This window comes from Bos javanicus, chromosome 15, assembly GCF_032452875.1.
Source record: "Bos javanicus breed banteng chromosome 15, ARS-OSU_banteng_1.0, whole genome shotgun sequence".
Classification (NCBI taxonomy): Eukaryota; Metazoa; Chordata; class Mammalia; order Artiodactyla; family Bovidae; genus Bos; species Bos javanicus.
In genome coordinates, this window is record NC_083882.1 from 79,081,977 (window position 1) to 79,098,120 (window position 16,144).

Sequence of the window (16,144 nt, forward strand, 5' to 3'; positions counted from 1 at the left end):
GACTTCCAAAGGAGTTTGTAGGTTGAAACACTCGTCATGCCCAGGAACTTTATTAACTGGAGCTGTAAGTTAAGTCTTTTTTCAGAGAGAGGTGGTGGGGGACAGCCCCCGTAAAGTCAGAGGTGTAGGTGAGAGCACAAAGCAGAAAGTAGGCAGACTCTGGATTTGGGGGTAGATGCTTGAGAATTTCCAGGGGGACTCCTGAGGCTTCATCCCGCCTTTGCATATGCTGAGCCTCCTTCCTCATGACCTTTGCCACAGCGGAGTTCTTCACGCTGGCTCCCGGCATATACTACATGTTAACATATTTTTATTTTAATTTCAATTATATACTTCACCAAAAGAATTTAAAAAAAGAGTTCTTAGAGAATGGATAACACTATATGGACACAAAATGACTGAATCCTGTACATCTTATATCTCCAAACAGCAAACATGAATTAATATTTTTTGCATTAGTAAAAATTAAGATAACAAATTATCAAGATGCTAGTAGCATGATTTGGCTACATAAACAAAGCATATCTACAAAGAAGAATTCAGAGAGAAGCAGAGGGTAAAAATTTAGTGCCACACTACAAAATTCAAGGGTCATTATGCAGAGTTCTGTTTTTAATCTTACAGAAGGATCAAATTGAAGTTGTTGAAAGGTAATATGTCTAAAGTTAAAAACACATAGCTATTTAACAGCTGTTCTCCAAAATTTTGCCATCTGTACTATCTAAAAACATCATGAAAAGAAAAAAAAAGTGCATGATAGTTATATGAACAGGAAAGTACAAAAATATCTATGGTTTTAGGGGAAAAGGTAGGTAAGTGATACTACCTTTTCTCATAATATTGCAAGTCACCAGTAAATTTGTGGACTGAATATAAGATTGCCTAAATACATAGTTTCTTATCAGCAAGACACCATAATATAATCCTGATATTAGAAAATCCAGCCTAAAACAATAAGACTAGGAATGAATAAACATAATAAATCTATTAGTCATGTGGAAAAAGCAAACTATTTCTGATTGTACAATGACAAAATTAAATAGGAAAACAGAAAATGAATTTAAATCAAGCCTCTAATGCTTTACATTAAGGTATAAGTTTTCTTAACGCCGTCAAGACATCCTTATTTCTCAGAGTGTATATCAGGGGGTTAAACATCGGGGTGATAACAGTATAGAAAAGTGAGAGAAATTTGTCTGTTCTGGAAGAATTTTTGGATTTAGGTCGTAAATATGTAACGATTGCAGATCCAAAGAATAAAGTCACAACCATGACATGAGATGAGCAGGTGGAGAAAGCCTTTGCTCTTCCCGTTGCCGATGGCAACTTCAGGATGGTGGAGGTGATTCTACTGTAGGAGCCAAGTATCAGCAGAAAAGGGACCATGACAAACAGCACAGCAACTGTAAAGACCAGCATCTCGTTCAGAAACGTGTCCCCACAGGCCAGCTTCAGTACCGGGGGGATGTCACAGAAGTAGTGATTGATTTGGTGGGATCTACAAAAGGACAGAGAGAAAATCTGGCTTGTCTGCCCTATCTCAATCGGAATGCCAGTGACCCAGCAGGCAGCCACCAGCTGGACACAGACCTTGTGGTTCATGACCAGAGGATAGTGCAGGGGGCTACAAATGGCCACATAGCCGTCATAGGCCATCACTGTGAGAAGCAGGCACTCTATGCTTCCAAATATAAGGACAAAACTCATCTGTGTTGCACAAGCAAACAAAGAAATATGTCTTTTCTGAGTCCAGAGGTTTATGAGCATTCTAGGAAGAGTAGCAGACACATAACAGATTTCCAAGAAGGAAAAATTACCAAGGAAAAAGTACATGGGAGTCTGGAGAGTCTGGTCTGTCCCAGTTATGAGAATAATGATGCCATTTCCCATCAGAGTTATCACATAGGTAAACAGAAACATCACAAAAAGAAACATTTGGAGATTGGGAATGTCAGAAAATCCCAAAAGAACGAATTCCGTCGTTGAAGTGAGATTCACATTCACTAGATATTTTTGAGGTTCCATCTGTGACAATAGCACAGTTAGACATTTATCATTTCTGTTTTGTAATTTCTATAAATTAAAGGGATTTAGGGGAATCATTAATAGTACATAATATTTCTATTCTCTATTAATGTCTAGTATTTTATATCCTGGACTCAACATAATTGAAGTTTAATGGGGAATATGTATGCTAAATTCTAAATATAAAAGCATAAGTTATAATTCAAGGTTTAACTTTAAATAAAAGTGATATGTTTAAGAATTATGCACTTTCATTTTGAATCTGTTTGTGTGCAGAGCAAAATCTGTCCATTTTACTTTTATTAAAAAAGCAAAATTCTGAAGCAGAAATATTTGCATCCCACTTTCTCAGTGGTAGGGCATCACCAATTTCTGTAATGCATTTTTCAGGAATTTCCCAACTCTTCCATTAGAACTTTTTCAAGAATAAAGCATGCCTTTCTTTCCATATTCTGCAATGATAGGTCTTACTTCTTGTGTGTGCACTTTATTTGAGACCATTCTGACTGGCTTTATCTACTAAAATAAGCAACATAGCCATCAGGCATTATAAAGGAGGAACATTTATTTATCTTTTACAAGGATGCAGCTTATGTCTGACAGTGTTCTTGACTTATCGGCTATTTAATTAATAATGACAAACTCGAAGGAATTACATTGATGATATGATTTTTGAAACTCTGCCTGGTAAATCTATTCCAAAATCTCTTTGATGTTCCAGAGGTCGCTTTCATTTAAAAATTATCATGCTAATAATATATATATAAGATGCAGCACATGAAAATTAAAACTGAAAACTTTAAATTATTTAAAATAAGGCTAATACACAGTTGTCAAAAATATCAAAAGCAGAGAATAGCTATTTTAGCTAGTAGGTAGGTAAGCAAGTATGGTTTAGTGAGTAATTAGTGAGACCTACAGACACTCAAATTTCTTCTATATTGAGATGTACTTGGAAAATATAAGAAATTTTTTCTTCTTTTTTTTTTAATTTTTAGTTTATTTTTAACTCTACAATACTCTACTCTATTTTTAGTACTCTATAAAAATACTCTATTTTTAACTCTACAATTGGTTTTGCCATATATCAAAATGAATCCGCCACAGGTATACAATGGATTATTACTCAGCCATTAAAAAGAATACATTTGAATCAGTTCTAATATAAGAATTTTAAAAGAAAGGTGATTAGGAAACTGTAGCTTTAAACATAAGTAGGAAATTGGAAAACACAAATGACTTTAACCGTGCTACTCTTGTGTTAGTAAGCTACTTGCAATAGCATATTATTGAATTGTGTTCATGTTATGGTATATTGATATTATAGATGAAGAAATGAGGGCTCAAAAGTTTACATGATTAAACTAAGGAAAAAAAAAAAAGATGTTCTCTTTGACTTCCAGGATTCATGAGCATTGTGAGAAGGGTAACATTTCCACAGCTATTTCCAAAAGGAAAGAATTGTCAGGGAAAGAATACATAGAAATGTAGGGGTCAAGACCTACTTTTGTTATTAGAATTATGGTTCTATTGCCCATCAAAATAATGATATACCTAACTAAAAACAACCCAAATAGAAGCCACTGGAGATGGTGAACATCAGCAAAGACCCAGAGAAGAAATTCCTTCAACTTAGTTAGATTTTATCCTGGTATATTTATTTTGGCTTTTTTTGTTTTCCATTGCTGTTCGTTTTTTGTTGTCTTCTCTTTTTTGTGTTTCCTCTGTAGAGAAAGATTTAGCATTTGCTTTCACTACTTCATCCCCAACATTTCTTGTTCTTCAGTGCTAAATAAATTATAATTTCTAATTGTACAAGTCCAGCATTTTGACAGTTAAATTTTCAACATATACCATGAACAAGATTCATGGTAAGACAAAATTTTTTGCGTGTTATTCTCAACAGTGAGCCATTTAGAAAAAAACAACGACTGTGTGCTGTCTCTAAATTATCTATACTATACCTCTTTCTTGTAAATGTTTAAGTGTTTATTATTAAGGGAAATAGATATTAATGCTCAAATACTGCTATTTTTGAACTTAAGTCTCCATTACTTGGAAAAATAAAATTATTAAGAAGATGTATGATGATATTCCATATCAGTTTGTTATTGGTCATATTACCATCTCTCCCCTATCTACTTCAGTTAGGTCTGTATATTTAATATTAATTAGCAGGTTAAATCATGTGAGTAATATAAAATCAGTATTGAACTCAAAATTATTTCATTATATTAATTTAAGAGCATTTATTTTTTCTTAAAATAGATGTTCCTTGAATTCCCCAGAACTTACAATTGTATGAACTAGATTGTTTTATATTCCTTTCAGTTCAGTCGCTCAGTTGTGTCTGACTCTTTGCGATTCAGTGAACTGCAGCACACCAGGCTTCCCTGTTCATCATCAATTTCTGGAGCTTGCTAAAATTCATGTCCATTGAGTCAGTGATGCCATCCAATCACCTCACCCCCCGTGCTCCCCTTCTCCTCCTGCCTTCAGTCTTTCCCAGCATCAGGGTCTTTTCTAATAAGTCATTTCTTCACATCTGGTGGCCAAAGTATAGGAGCTTCAGCTTCAGCATCAGTCTTTGTTTTATATTAAATCTCTGCTTAAAGTACCATCTGTGGCAGATGGATGTTGATATATGGCAAAACCAATACAATATTGTAAAGTTAAAAAATAAAATTAAATTAAATTAAAAAAAATCATCAGGATTCTAATTAATTTAAAAATGCCATTTAAAATATATTGGCTCAAAACGAAGTTATCTCCTGCATTATATAAAATATATCAGTTATTCAAGTCTTTAGCATTTCAAATAATTTAATATTATTATTAATATTTTTAACTATAAACTATATATGATCTAGTCAGAAATACATGGAAGTTCCTTTAACATATCACTCTTGCTATTATATATTAAGTATTAAAATTTAAAATAAAAGTTATAAACTAAAGCTTACAAGAATATTAAATAGTTCATATTTACCATTCTTATGTAATATGATGCTGATTTTATCTCTCTGTAGAGGATAAAAATAATTATATTAGTTTATGAGAAATCACAATTTAATCAGACATTCAACTTACCTTTAAAATATTCCATTCTTTCCAAAATAAAGGGCTCTTTAATAAAGTTTCTCTACCCCATGAGATCTCTTTGACCAGTCATGTTACATTTCCAATTAAAAGCATCATTTGGCACCCTATGATTTCTTTTATTTTTCCCAGGTAGTTCTCACTCCACCCAGAGTACTTTCTCTCCAGCCACTCCATGGACTAGAGTGCACAGCACACTTTTTATTTCTTAAAAATGAATAAGGTGCTGAGCAATATAACTGGAGACTATCTAAAACTGACACACACCGAATTCAAATGCTGTCATGAACACTCTACTGTGAGCCTCTTTCTGTTAACACTGAGCTTGCAGCACAGTTTCCTGAACATGTTTTTCTTATATCCTCCTATATTATATTCTTAATTGCTATTTAGGGTCCTGCACAAGTAATCGCCCAGATGATAAATACTATTTTAATCTTTTTTTTAATATAAATTTATTTATTTTAATTGGAGGTTAATTACTTGACAATATTGTATTGGTTTTGCTATACATCAACAGGAATCCGCCACGGGTATACACGTGTTCCCCATCCTGAACCCCTCTTCCTCCTCCCTCCCGGTACCATCCCTCTGGGTCGTCTCAATGCCCTTATATGTTATTGATTCTTCCCTAGGCACCAGGGAGAACTAAGAGATAGATAGATGCTGTATTATTATTCTTAGAATAAAAAAAAAATTAGAACCACGGATAACAGAGGTTTTATTTTCTCAGTTTCACATTTCTAGTGTAAATGCAGTTGTAAGGGAAAATAATACCAAAACTTTGTATAGGATAAAATAACTTAAATTCTCCAACTGAGATAGTGTAGAAAAGATACAACCTGTGTCTTCTGGGCTTCAGTTCTGGGAAAAAACAATTATTCCCAACACCTAGATTGTTTCAAAAATGTTGATTTGTACCCAGTCATGTTACTTATTAGTAAACAGTGGCTTCTAAGGGTTTATGATTACAAACATAAAATATTTCCCTGAGACCGAGCTCTGATAGTAATGGTATAACAGAGTGACTATGAAGGTAATAACAGAGTATCAGTGATCATGTGGAAGACATCATGGAAGGTGCCTGAGGAGTGGGTGATGTGAGAAACCAGCCAGGTCTGAGCTATTGCAGGTGCATAACCAAAAAGCAACTGTGCTGGAAGGAGTTCTAAAGTCTCATAATTAGCACAGTATAGGATTATGCATGGATAGAGGAAATTTCTGATGCCATAGAAAATAAAATTCAGAGAAAAGACACAAATTTATCGTCCAATACTAAAATACCATAGCATATTTGCAAAATATAGACTTTTAAATTAATTTTATTGGAACAGCACCGTAGCTTTAAAATAGGAAAGCTTTACATAATGCATAGGTTTAAATAGTGTAGAAAATGAGCGAAACAATGAAAGCATTCTAAATTAAAATTAGTATAATCTTGAAACAAGAAAACTTTGACTTTGGCTCAAAATTAAAATTCAGGACACAAAACATGAAAAAACAAAAAAAAATACCTACATAAAAGTAGGTAATTCTACCTTATGGAAATGAGCATGCACCAAAAGTAAACTTAAACTAGTATGGGTAAAGTTTTGGAAAAAATATGTCATATCTCAGATGGATTTTTATTTTCCATTACAAAAAGATATTTTTAGTTATCAAGGAAAAGTCTAAAGTGAAATTAGAAAATGATACAAATAGTTTAAGGAACACTTCACAGAAAACAGAGGGAAACAATTGTTTAAAAATGGGAAGATACTCAACTTGTTAATGAACAAGGAATAAAATGTAACTGTACAGAGATTTAGTTGTTAAAAATAATCTGATATTTTTCTATGTAGTTTTCTGGGAAAACACATTAATAGGCTAATTATATTGAGCAAAACTGAGAAATTAAAATTTATCCTATAATAAAAATAGCATACCAAATTGGCAAAATAAGAGCATTAAAAAAAAAATCTGCTATTGGACTACTGAGATAATTTTGAGAAAGAAATATGGATTTTTATTAATACATTATAATAGAATGGGAAAATCTAAGGGTTTACACATTTACATATTTTGAAAGTAAATAACAAAAGAGTTATAGTACATGTTTCTATATTGTTAAAACAAAGAAAGTTTTTTCTCGATTGACTCAGAATTAGAATTTAGAACCCCAAAACTGAAAAATCTACACAAAAATAAATAATTCTACTTGGTACAACCTTACACTAAAAGTAAAATTAAAATGTTTTGATAAAGATGACAAAACATAATACCCCACCTAAAGTGCTATTTGCTTTTATTAGTAACCTCCACTTAAATATCAGGAAGTCTAAATAAAATAAAAGTAGAAAAATGAACCAAATAGTTAAGTAACAGTTCACAGAAAAGGGAGGAAAATCATCATTTAGAAATAGGGATGAAATCTCAATTGCATTCAAGATAAGGGAATGAAAAATGTATATTGTGTAGATTTAGTACATGAAACAGTCTAAGACATTTCCCCAATCAATCTCTTGGGAAAATATACTTTTTACACTCCTGAGAATGCCAATGCCCAAACCTGTGGAGAAGAACTGGGCACCTTCAATTACTCTTTGAATCAATAAACATGCATAAGTATGATTTTATGTCCTTCTGCATTTTTCAGCATTGTTTGTAAAAGATGATCATTCACCCAATTGTGAATGATCAAGTGGACTGTCTCTCTTTGACTTAATGAGCCTTCATTTTGATGTTGTCATTGACTTTTTACTTTTTCCATAGCTATCTGTTTCCTTCAAAATAGGAGTTTTGTAATTTTTTATCCAAATTTGTCTAGTGTTTTCAGCAGGAAGAATGTCTTGCTGTGACCCTATATGTCACAACCAGAAATGAAAGTTACTTCTTCATCGTTTAAATGTTCCTAATTATATTCAACTTGATTTTACCACATAAAATACTGTTTTTGTGTACTTTATAATCCCTCCTTCAGTAATCTTATTCATTTATTAATATATCTCCTCTATAAACTGCCAGTGAACTTTATCTCTTTACCCCTTTACCCCTTCATAGTGTAGCAGTTTAAAATTTAAATATCTACAGTAATCTTTATTTAATGATAATGAAGTCTATTGTAGATACTTTCATATTATTTCATTATGTAAACATTTACAAAATTTTGAGAGTAGTAGCAAATTATATTCTCAAGTAGAGGAAATTGGATTTCACAGTAATTAAATCATCAACCCAATGGCATAGCTATTAAACATCAGAGCTTGTTCCATGTCCTATATCATTAGATGTCATTCCAATTCTGTGCATATTTTTCTTCCACTGAGAGATCATTTTACACCAGAGGCCAGAGTGCATTCACATAATCATTTAACTTTGTTTTTCATTGCTCCAGAATCAAGCTTTTTTCTTTTTTTTCCATCACTAAGAAGAGGGAAAAAAAAAATCTTGTTACTTTTCTATCCCAGAAGAGAATTAGTGTTTTTTGTCCCTGAGATATCCCTAAAGATTTCAAGAGCCAGAGAATCTGATATAAGAGTTCAAATGCTCAATACTCATAGCATCTTTTAACTGAGCACGCAGTTCATTTTCACAGGTAATATGAAAGGATTTTCATTGACTACAAAATATTTTAGAAGCGATAACCTTAAATCTCACACTAGATTCTATGCCTTAATATTTAACTCTTAGATAAATTTTTATATTAAATTCAGAACTTAACTAAGGATTGAGTGAGGAAATTTATGAGACCATAGTAGGGGAAATAAGAAAGACTCCCTGAATTTTTAGCCCAATATAGCTATAAATTAGAAAATTGTTTTAATTTCCTAGATGGAAGACAGCAGTCGGAGTAAGGGTATAAATAAATGGCTATATTTAAACTTTAGGAAAATTAGTAAATGGAAAGAAAATTATTTATTAACCAGCCATTGGGTATATGTCTTTTGAAGATCATTATTTTTTCTCATGGAGGGATATAAATTAATTTTAAATTTATTTCACTAGTTAGCTGATTGATCTAGAAGCTATAGCAAGATTTTTGTTTCATTTTGTTTTCATAGTCTACTTAAGCTTGATTTTAAAAAAGATTCAGGCACATAAGAATGTTAATTTGTATTTCTAGGGGCATAGCAATTCCAGAATTGTGGCATGTTACAATTAGCTTGTGATATGTTGATGGTAATAGCATGGGGTCTGGCAACAGAGAAATTTGTACTTCAGCCTTGGTGCCTCTAGTAATTCACTGTGTGAGCTTACTCAGTTCATAGGCCTAGCTGGTCCTTCAGTTGTCTATTGGATAAAAGAATTCTCATTTATTTGGTTGTAGGTTGCTATGTAGATTGCATATGTACCATCTCCAACCTCTTGTAGCCACTTTATGGTTTGTGGTAGCTGTTAACACAGCTTTGTTTTTCTCAAACTCAGTGTATTCATTGCATGAGTGTCTATTATTGTGTGTGTTTCCCACCTGTTTGAGAATTGAGGAGCTCATTTGATTTAGTTTTTCAGAATGATGATACTTTGTCAAAAATCTGGGACCCATCTTCCTAGACTCTTACTCTCAAAGTGAAATCAGCTAGATGCGAAAACAATCAGTTCTAATTTCCTTAATTAGTGGACAGAATCACCTGTTTGAAGAGCATCCTGGATAAAGTAAATGACCAAGTACTTTTTGTCTGTGTGTGTTAAGTCATGACTGACTTTTTGCCACCCCATGGACTGGCCCACTAGGCTTCTCTGTCCATGGAATTTTCCAGGCAAGAGTACTGGATTAGATTGCCATTTCCCTCTCCCGGGTATCTTCGTGATCCAGGGATCAAACCCACATCTCCTGCATTGGCGGATGGATTCTTTACCACTGGCACCACCTGGGAAACACAGTTTGTCTATCATTCCTAATTTCTCTACAATGAAATAGGTAATTGCTCTAATGAAGCATGATTAAGTATAACATATGCCTTCATCCATAATCTACCTTTTGTACCTATGGCTGACTCATGTTGAAGTTTGATAGAAAAAAACAAAATTTGCAAAGCAATTATCCTTCAATTAAAGAATAAATAAATTTAAAAAAGAAAAGAAAGAAATGGAGAATAGAAAAAAAAATAGATCAGAGATATAAAGGTTTATGAAAAAGTTGTAAAGGACAAAATTATTGGGATATTTAAGTAAACATACTATTATTTTATTGATATGCCCCACATCAGAATGCAACGAAAGAGAATTTTTAAGATGACTGATAGGATTAAATACTGGACTCAGTTAGTTTAATTTCATGAGAATGATATTTTTAATTTATATTAAGTGTCATGTAACACATAAGCTTAACTAAAAGAAGACCTACTTAAGATTTTGGTTTGGAGTCCATTTATTATCCAATGCTTTGACAAAAATTTGATTTCCTAGTTCCCTATTTATTTATAACTTCCCCATCAAGTTAAGAAAAATTTGAAACAAATTATAGTCATATTTAATATGTATGCATCCTTCACATATCATTGATACTTTAATAAAACATTTTAATGCATCTCATAAATAAGAAATCTGTTGTCATACCATGTTCATATAGTTAAAATATGCACCAAAATTTTGATCAGTTTTATTCTTTTATTTGAAGGCTCAAGTTACTTTGGCTAAATCACATTAGGGGCTAAATATGAGATTAATATTAAGGTTCTTGAGTTAAATACAATATTTTTTTATCTTCCACAACTGTGCTGCCTCAAACACATCAGTTAAATAAAAATTAGAATCAAAATAAAGCTAAAGTTTCTCTTGTGAGGGTTAGTGAACATGTATTATTAAGAATTTCTTTATTAGACAATCTTGATGTATTTTTCAAAATTTGCCTGCATATTTGAATTATCTTTACTGTATTTCTTATCTGTCTAATTCCTATTTTGAAACTGATTCTTGTCAATCAACATTTTTGTGTGTAATATATAGATTTTGAAGCAGAAAGACTGATAATAAAGAATTTTAAAAACTACTATATTGTCGATACTCAAATAATACATTTAGTACACTTAATACCTTTAATGTTAATAAACTTGATGGTTTTATAAGATATTTTATTAATATAACCATTCAAACTAAACTGGAATTTTTATAATACATTTGTGTGTATATATGTGCTTTCAAGAGTAATATGTGAGTTCTTTGAATTAACAAAGAGATAAACAGTTGATTTAGTTATATATTATATTTGTACCATATATATTTCTCTAAGGATTAAGTAAGATTTTCCTTTTTGATTTGACAACTCCATAGTTGAAAAATTATTTATTATATGAATTAAGAAAAATTTTCACATGAATGGTGGAACTATCTGGGAAAATGAAGACATGGGACTTTGTTTTCCTTCTAAAAGTGATTTTAAGCTGATTTGCTCATTCTCTATTTGATGTATGCATGTCTCATTATAACAAAGACATAGTGCTTTTCATGTTAGTAATATAAGCTATTGGTAGGTCACTGAATTCAGCTCATTCCCACCCACAGCAGATTTTTCATTCATCTGTATAGCACACTGAAGAAAAACAAGAGTCATGATACTGAAATCTTGGTCCTAAATACAGTAAATGAAATATCGAATTGCTTCAATACTGGAGACTTTAGGAACAGATACTGATGACCTTTTAACATTTTGCTTGTTTGTTATGGACTTTGCTTTCTTCTTAATCCACTGAATAAGCAACAGTCTGACATAGAGAAATATGAGCCATAATAAAACACTACATTGTGGTTTATATAGTCATGTGCTTCTTTTAGCAATACCTTTTCTAAAGAATTATTATCTGTCATCAGGAGATATTTACAATTAGTACTACTTATATCCAAGGGTTCTACTTCCCTGGATACAATCAAATGTAGATCCAAAGTATTGTGAAAATAATGATTTGCAGAGTTCAAAAAGTAAAACAAATTTGCAGCACATCGACAACTATTTTAAAAGCATTTAAATTGTATTTACAACCTTTTAGACAACATGCACATTATATTAGGTTTTATAAGTAATCTGTAGATGGGTTCAAGTACGTGAGAAGAGGTGTGTTGCTTATATTGTAAATTGCCGGGGTCCAGCCCCGGTGGATCCAGGGAATTCGAAGTGGGGACAGCATCGGTGAGGATCAGGAAACAACTGCTTAATTAAATGTTAATTAAGGATATAAAGAGTGGTTAAATAAGGATAGCTCAGTGAGGAAATTCAGTGGACAAAAGAGGCTGAATAATTCAGCCAGAAGGTGAGAGACAGAACGACATGGGGAGACCAAGTTTCGGTGAACAAGGCCTGCACTTTATTTTCCAAAGTAGTTTTTATACCTTAGGTTATGCATAGAGGATAATGGAGGAAGGGATAGAGTCATGCAGTAAGCCAGGCTTTCTTCCTGCAAACTTAATCATATGCAAAAGTTTAGGTGATTTGCATCATCTTCTGGCCCGGAGGCCTGTTAACATTTTAAGATCCTTTCTTCAGAAAACTTATTTTTCTCTAAAGGTGATTAGTCAGGCGCCACCCTCCAAAAGCATTAGATAAAGTTGCATTCTTATAGGGCAAAGATGTGGTGGGCTATAACAAGAAAAAGAATTAACTCAAGGGTCCAAGGTTACAAACATTAAAGCTACTACTTACATTCCTATGCACCAATTATATTAATCAATACACTGCCAGGGACACAGCAGGTAAGGGATATGGAAACTTAGCAGCAAACATTGGCCCAACAAGTGAAAAACCCTTCACCAATACAATTTCTAATCAATCTTTTAACTGCTTAAAGGAATCTGTATTCAGACAGTTTAGAACATCTCATGCCTCTCACGGTTGTGAACTAAAACACTCTTGTCACACCCAGGAACTTTAATAACTGGAGCAGTAATTTAACTCTTTTTCAGAGAGAGGTGGTGGGGGACAGCCCCCTGTAAAGTCAGAGGCGTAGGTGAGAGCACAAAGCAGTAAAGTAGGCAGACTCTGGTTTTGGGGTAGATGCTCGAGAATTTCCAGAAGGACTCCTGAGGCTTGATTGCGCCTTTGCGTATGCCGAGCCTCCTTCTTCATGACCTTTGCCACAGGCAGAGTTCCTCACGCTGGCTCCCGGCAGTAAATATCTTCTCATTTTATATAAAGAACTTGTGCATCTTTCATTTTGATATGGGGGAGGGGAATTCTGGAACTATGTGCTCCACACCTAGGGATGACTGTATCTTATACTAATTATAGAAAATTCAGGTACCAGAATGCCTAAGTGGTTAAGGCATTGGACTTAAGAGCCAATGGATTTATATCCTTGTGGGTTCGAACCTCACTTCTGGTACAAGTGGATCTGCTTGTGATTCAGGTGATTCAGACTATAAAGAACCTGCCTGCAATGCAGGAAATCCAGGTTCGACCACTGGGTCAGGAAGATTCCCTGAAGGGAATGGCTACTACACACTCCAGTTTTCTTGCCTAGACAGAGGAGCCTGGTGGGCTGCAGTCCATGGGGTTGCAAAGAGTTGTACATGCCTAAGTGATATTACAATGATAATAATAATAATCCTATTTCCTAGTAATCTGGGGACATGATAAAGTTACATAATTTTCACGTTGGTTTTTAATTTTTAATTTTTATTTATTTTAATTGGAGGTTAATTACTTTACAATATTGTATTGGTTTTGCCATACTTGTTTTTTTTTAAATTTATTTTAATTAGAGGCTAATTACTTTACAATATTGTATTGGTTTTGCCATACATCAACATGAATCCGCCATGGGTGTACACGTGTTCCCAATCCTGAATGCCCCTTCCACCTCCCTCCCCATATCATCCCTCTGGGTCATCCCAGTGCACCAGCCCCAAGCATCCTGTATCCTGCATCAAACCTGGACCGGCGATTCGTTTCTTATATGATATTATACATATTTCAATGCCATTCTCCCAAATCATTCCCCCAATCCCTCTCCCACAGAGTCCAAAAGACTGTTCAATACATCTGTGTCTCTTTTACTGTCTCGCATACAGGGTTATCATTACCATCTTTCTAAATTCCATACATATGTGTTAGTATACTGTATTGGTGTTTTTCTTTCTGGCTTACTTCACTCTGTATAATCGGCTCCTTGGTTGGTTTTTAACATTTAAATTTAACACTATCTTTTGATGTAAAGCGTAAAGCATCTGTCTACAAAACGGGAGACCTGGGTTCGATCCCTGGGTTGGGAAGATTCCCTGGAGAAAGAAACGGCAATCCACTCCAGTACTCTTGCCTAGAAAATCCCATGGATGGAGGAGCTTGGTGCAGGCTACCGTCCATGGGGTCGCAAAGAGTCCAGCACGACTGAGTGACTACTTCACTTCACTTCACTTCTGATGTAAATGTATTTGCTCACATTTTACAAATTGTAAACTTCATGCATACTGTAGAAAATCTGGGATTAGCACTCAGATGTGTATTTTCTACTATAATAATTTTGGGATTAAAAACTCTTATATTCATTTGTCTTTGTGGATTTTAAGATGACATAATATGAAAGTGAGCAGTCATGAATTTAACAGAAAATAAATTAGAAGTTAAAACATGTAAACTGACACTATTTTTAACATGAAAATTTAATCAACAGCAGTTAATTTATTTTTATAGAGTAATGCATCCACTTGGACACAACTTTTAATCACTGGACTGTTCCCTCACTGAAAAGGATTTCTCAGAAACAGATGTGAAGATATAATTGGTGGACTCTATTTTTGCCATATATTGCTTTTGGAATGTAAAAATGAAGACTGAGATGTCAGGGTCACCATCAGACTTAGATTTATACAGGATTCAGATGAAAAATAGCACTGAGGTCACCATGTTTATACTGATGGGCTTTACAGATGATTCTAAGGTGCAAATCTTTCTATTTTTACTATTTCTAGCAATCTATCTTTTTACAATGATAGGAAATTTGGGGTTGGTTTTCTTGGTCATTATGGATTCCCGGCTCCACAACCCCATGTACTATTTTCTGGCAGCATTATCATTCTTGGATGCCTGCTATTCTTCTGTTATCACCCCCAAAATGCTGATCAATTTCCTATCAGAGAATAAAACCATTTCCTTTCTTGGATGTGCCACACAGATGTTTCTCTTTCTTACTTGTGGGACCACAGAATGCTTCATCCTGGCTGCAATGGCCTATGATCGCTATGTAGCCATCTACAACCCTCTCCTGTATTTAGTTACAATGTCACCCAGAGTCTATGTGCCACTTATAATTTCCTGCTATGTTGTTGGTGTCTTGCATGCTACTTTACACACAGGGGCTACTTTTACCCTCTCCTTCTGTGGATCCAATGAAATCAGACATGTGTTCTGTGACATCCCTCCCCTCCTCGCTATTTCTTGCTCTGACACTCGCATGAACCAGCTTCTAGTTTTCTATTTTGCAGGCTCTATTGAGATATCCACCATATTAATTGTTCTGATCTCCTATGGTTTCATCCTGTTGGCCATTCTGAGAATGGGTTCTGCTGAAGGGAGAAGGAAAGTCTTTTCTACGTGTGGCTCTCACCTAACTGGAGTGTCCATTTTTCATGGTACGGTTCTCTTTATGTACGTGAGACCCAGTTCCAGCTATGCCTTGGATCATGACATGATCGTGTCTGTATTTTACACCATCATAATTCCCATGCTGAATCCCATCATCTATAGTTTGAGGAACAAAGATGTCAAGGATGCGATGAAGAAAGTGTTAGGGAAAAATTGGTTTATCAACAAAGTATATTTTTCACACTAAACATTAAATTGAAATAAATTTTAACTGGTGTTTATTGTTTTCAAATAAAAAAGTTGTAATTAAAATATTTTCTGTTTCTTTATTTGTGTCTACCTGTTATTCTTAGATGTTTAAAATAAAGATTATAGTCAACCCACCACATATGCAGTTTTTGCACATGCAGGAAACTGTGACATCTATCTGCACATAACATGGGTATGTAATATGTATTTTATTATCATATTCAGATGAAGACTTTACATATATATATATATATGTATGTATCTACAGATAAACACATACAC

General features: G+C 33.8%; 2 protein-coding genes across 2 annotated transcripts; one reads left to right on the plus strand and one right to left on the minus strand.

The window, feature by feature from the left end:
• Nucleotides 1-1,086: 1,086 nt before the first annotated feature.
• Nucleotides 1,087-2,025, minus strand: LOC133261446 (olfactory receptor 10AG1-like). Its single transcript, XM_061439928.1, has one exon. It carries the CDS (start codon nt 2,023-2,025, stop codon nt 1,087-1,089), a length of 939 nt encoding a protein of 312 aa, XP_061295912.1.
• Nucleotides 2,026-14,819: 12,794 nt separating this feature from the next.
• LOC133261068 (olfactory receptor 5T1-like) lies at nt 14,820-15,860 on the plus strand. The gene has a single exon (XM_061439645.1). It carries the CDS (start codon nt 14,856-14,858, stop codon nt 15,858-15,860), a length of 1,005 nt encoding a protein of 334 aa, XP_061295629.1. The 5' UTR covers nt 14,820-14,855.
• Nucleotides 15,861-16,144: the final 284 nt, after the last annotated feature.

What these genes read in the sequence shown, in the direction of transcription:
- LOC133261446 (XM_061439928.1), bottom strand. Translation starts at nt 2,025, where the DNA reads ATGGAACCTCAAAAATATCTAGTGAATGTGAATCTCACTTCAACGACG.
- LOC133261068 (XM_061439645.1), top strand. Translation starts at nt 14,856, where the DNA reads ATGAAGACTGAGATGTCAGGGTCACCATCAGACTTAGATTTATACAGG.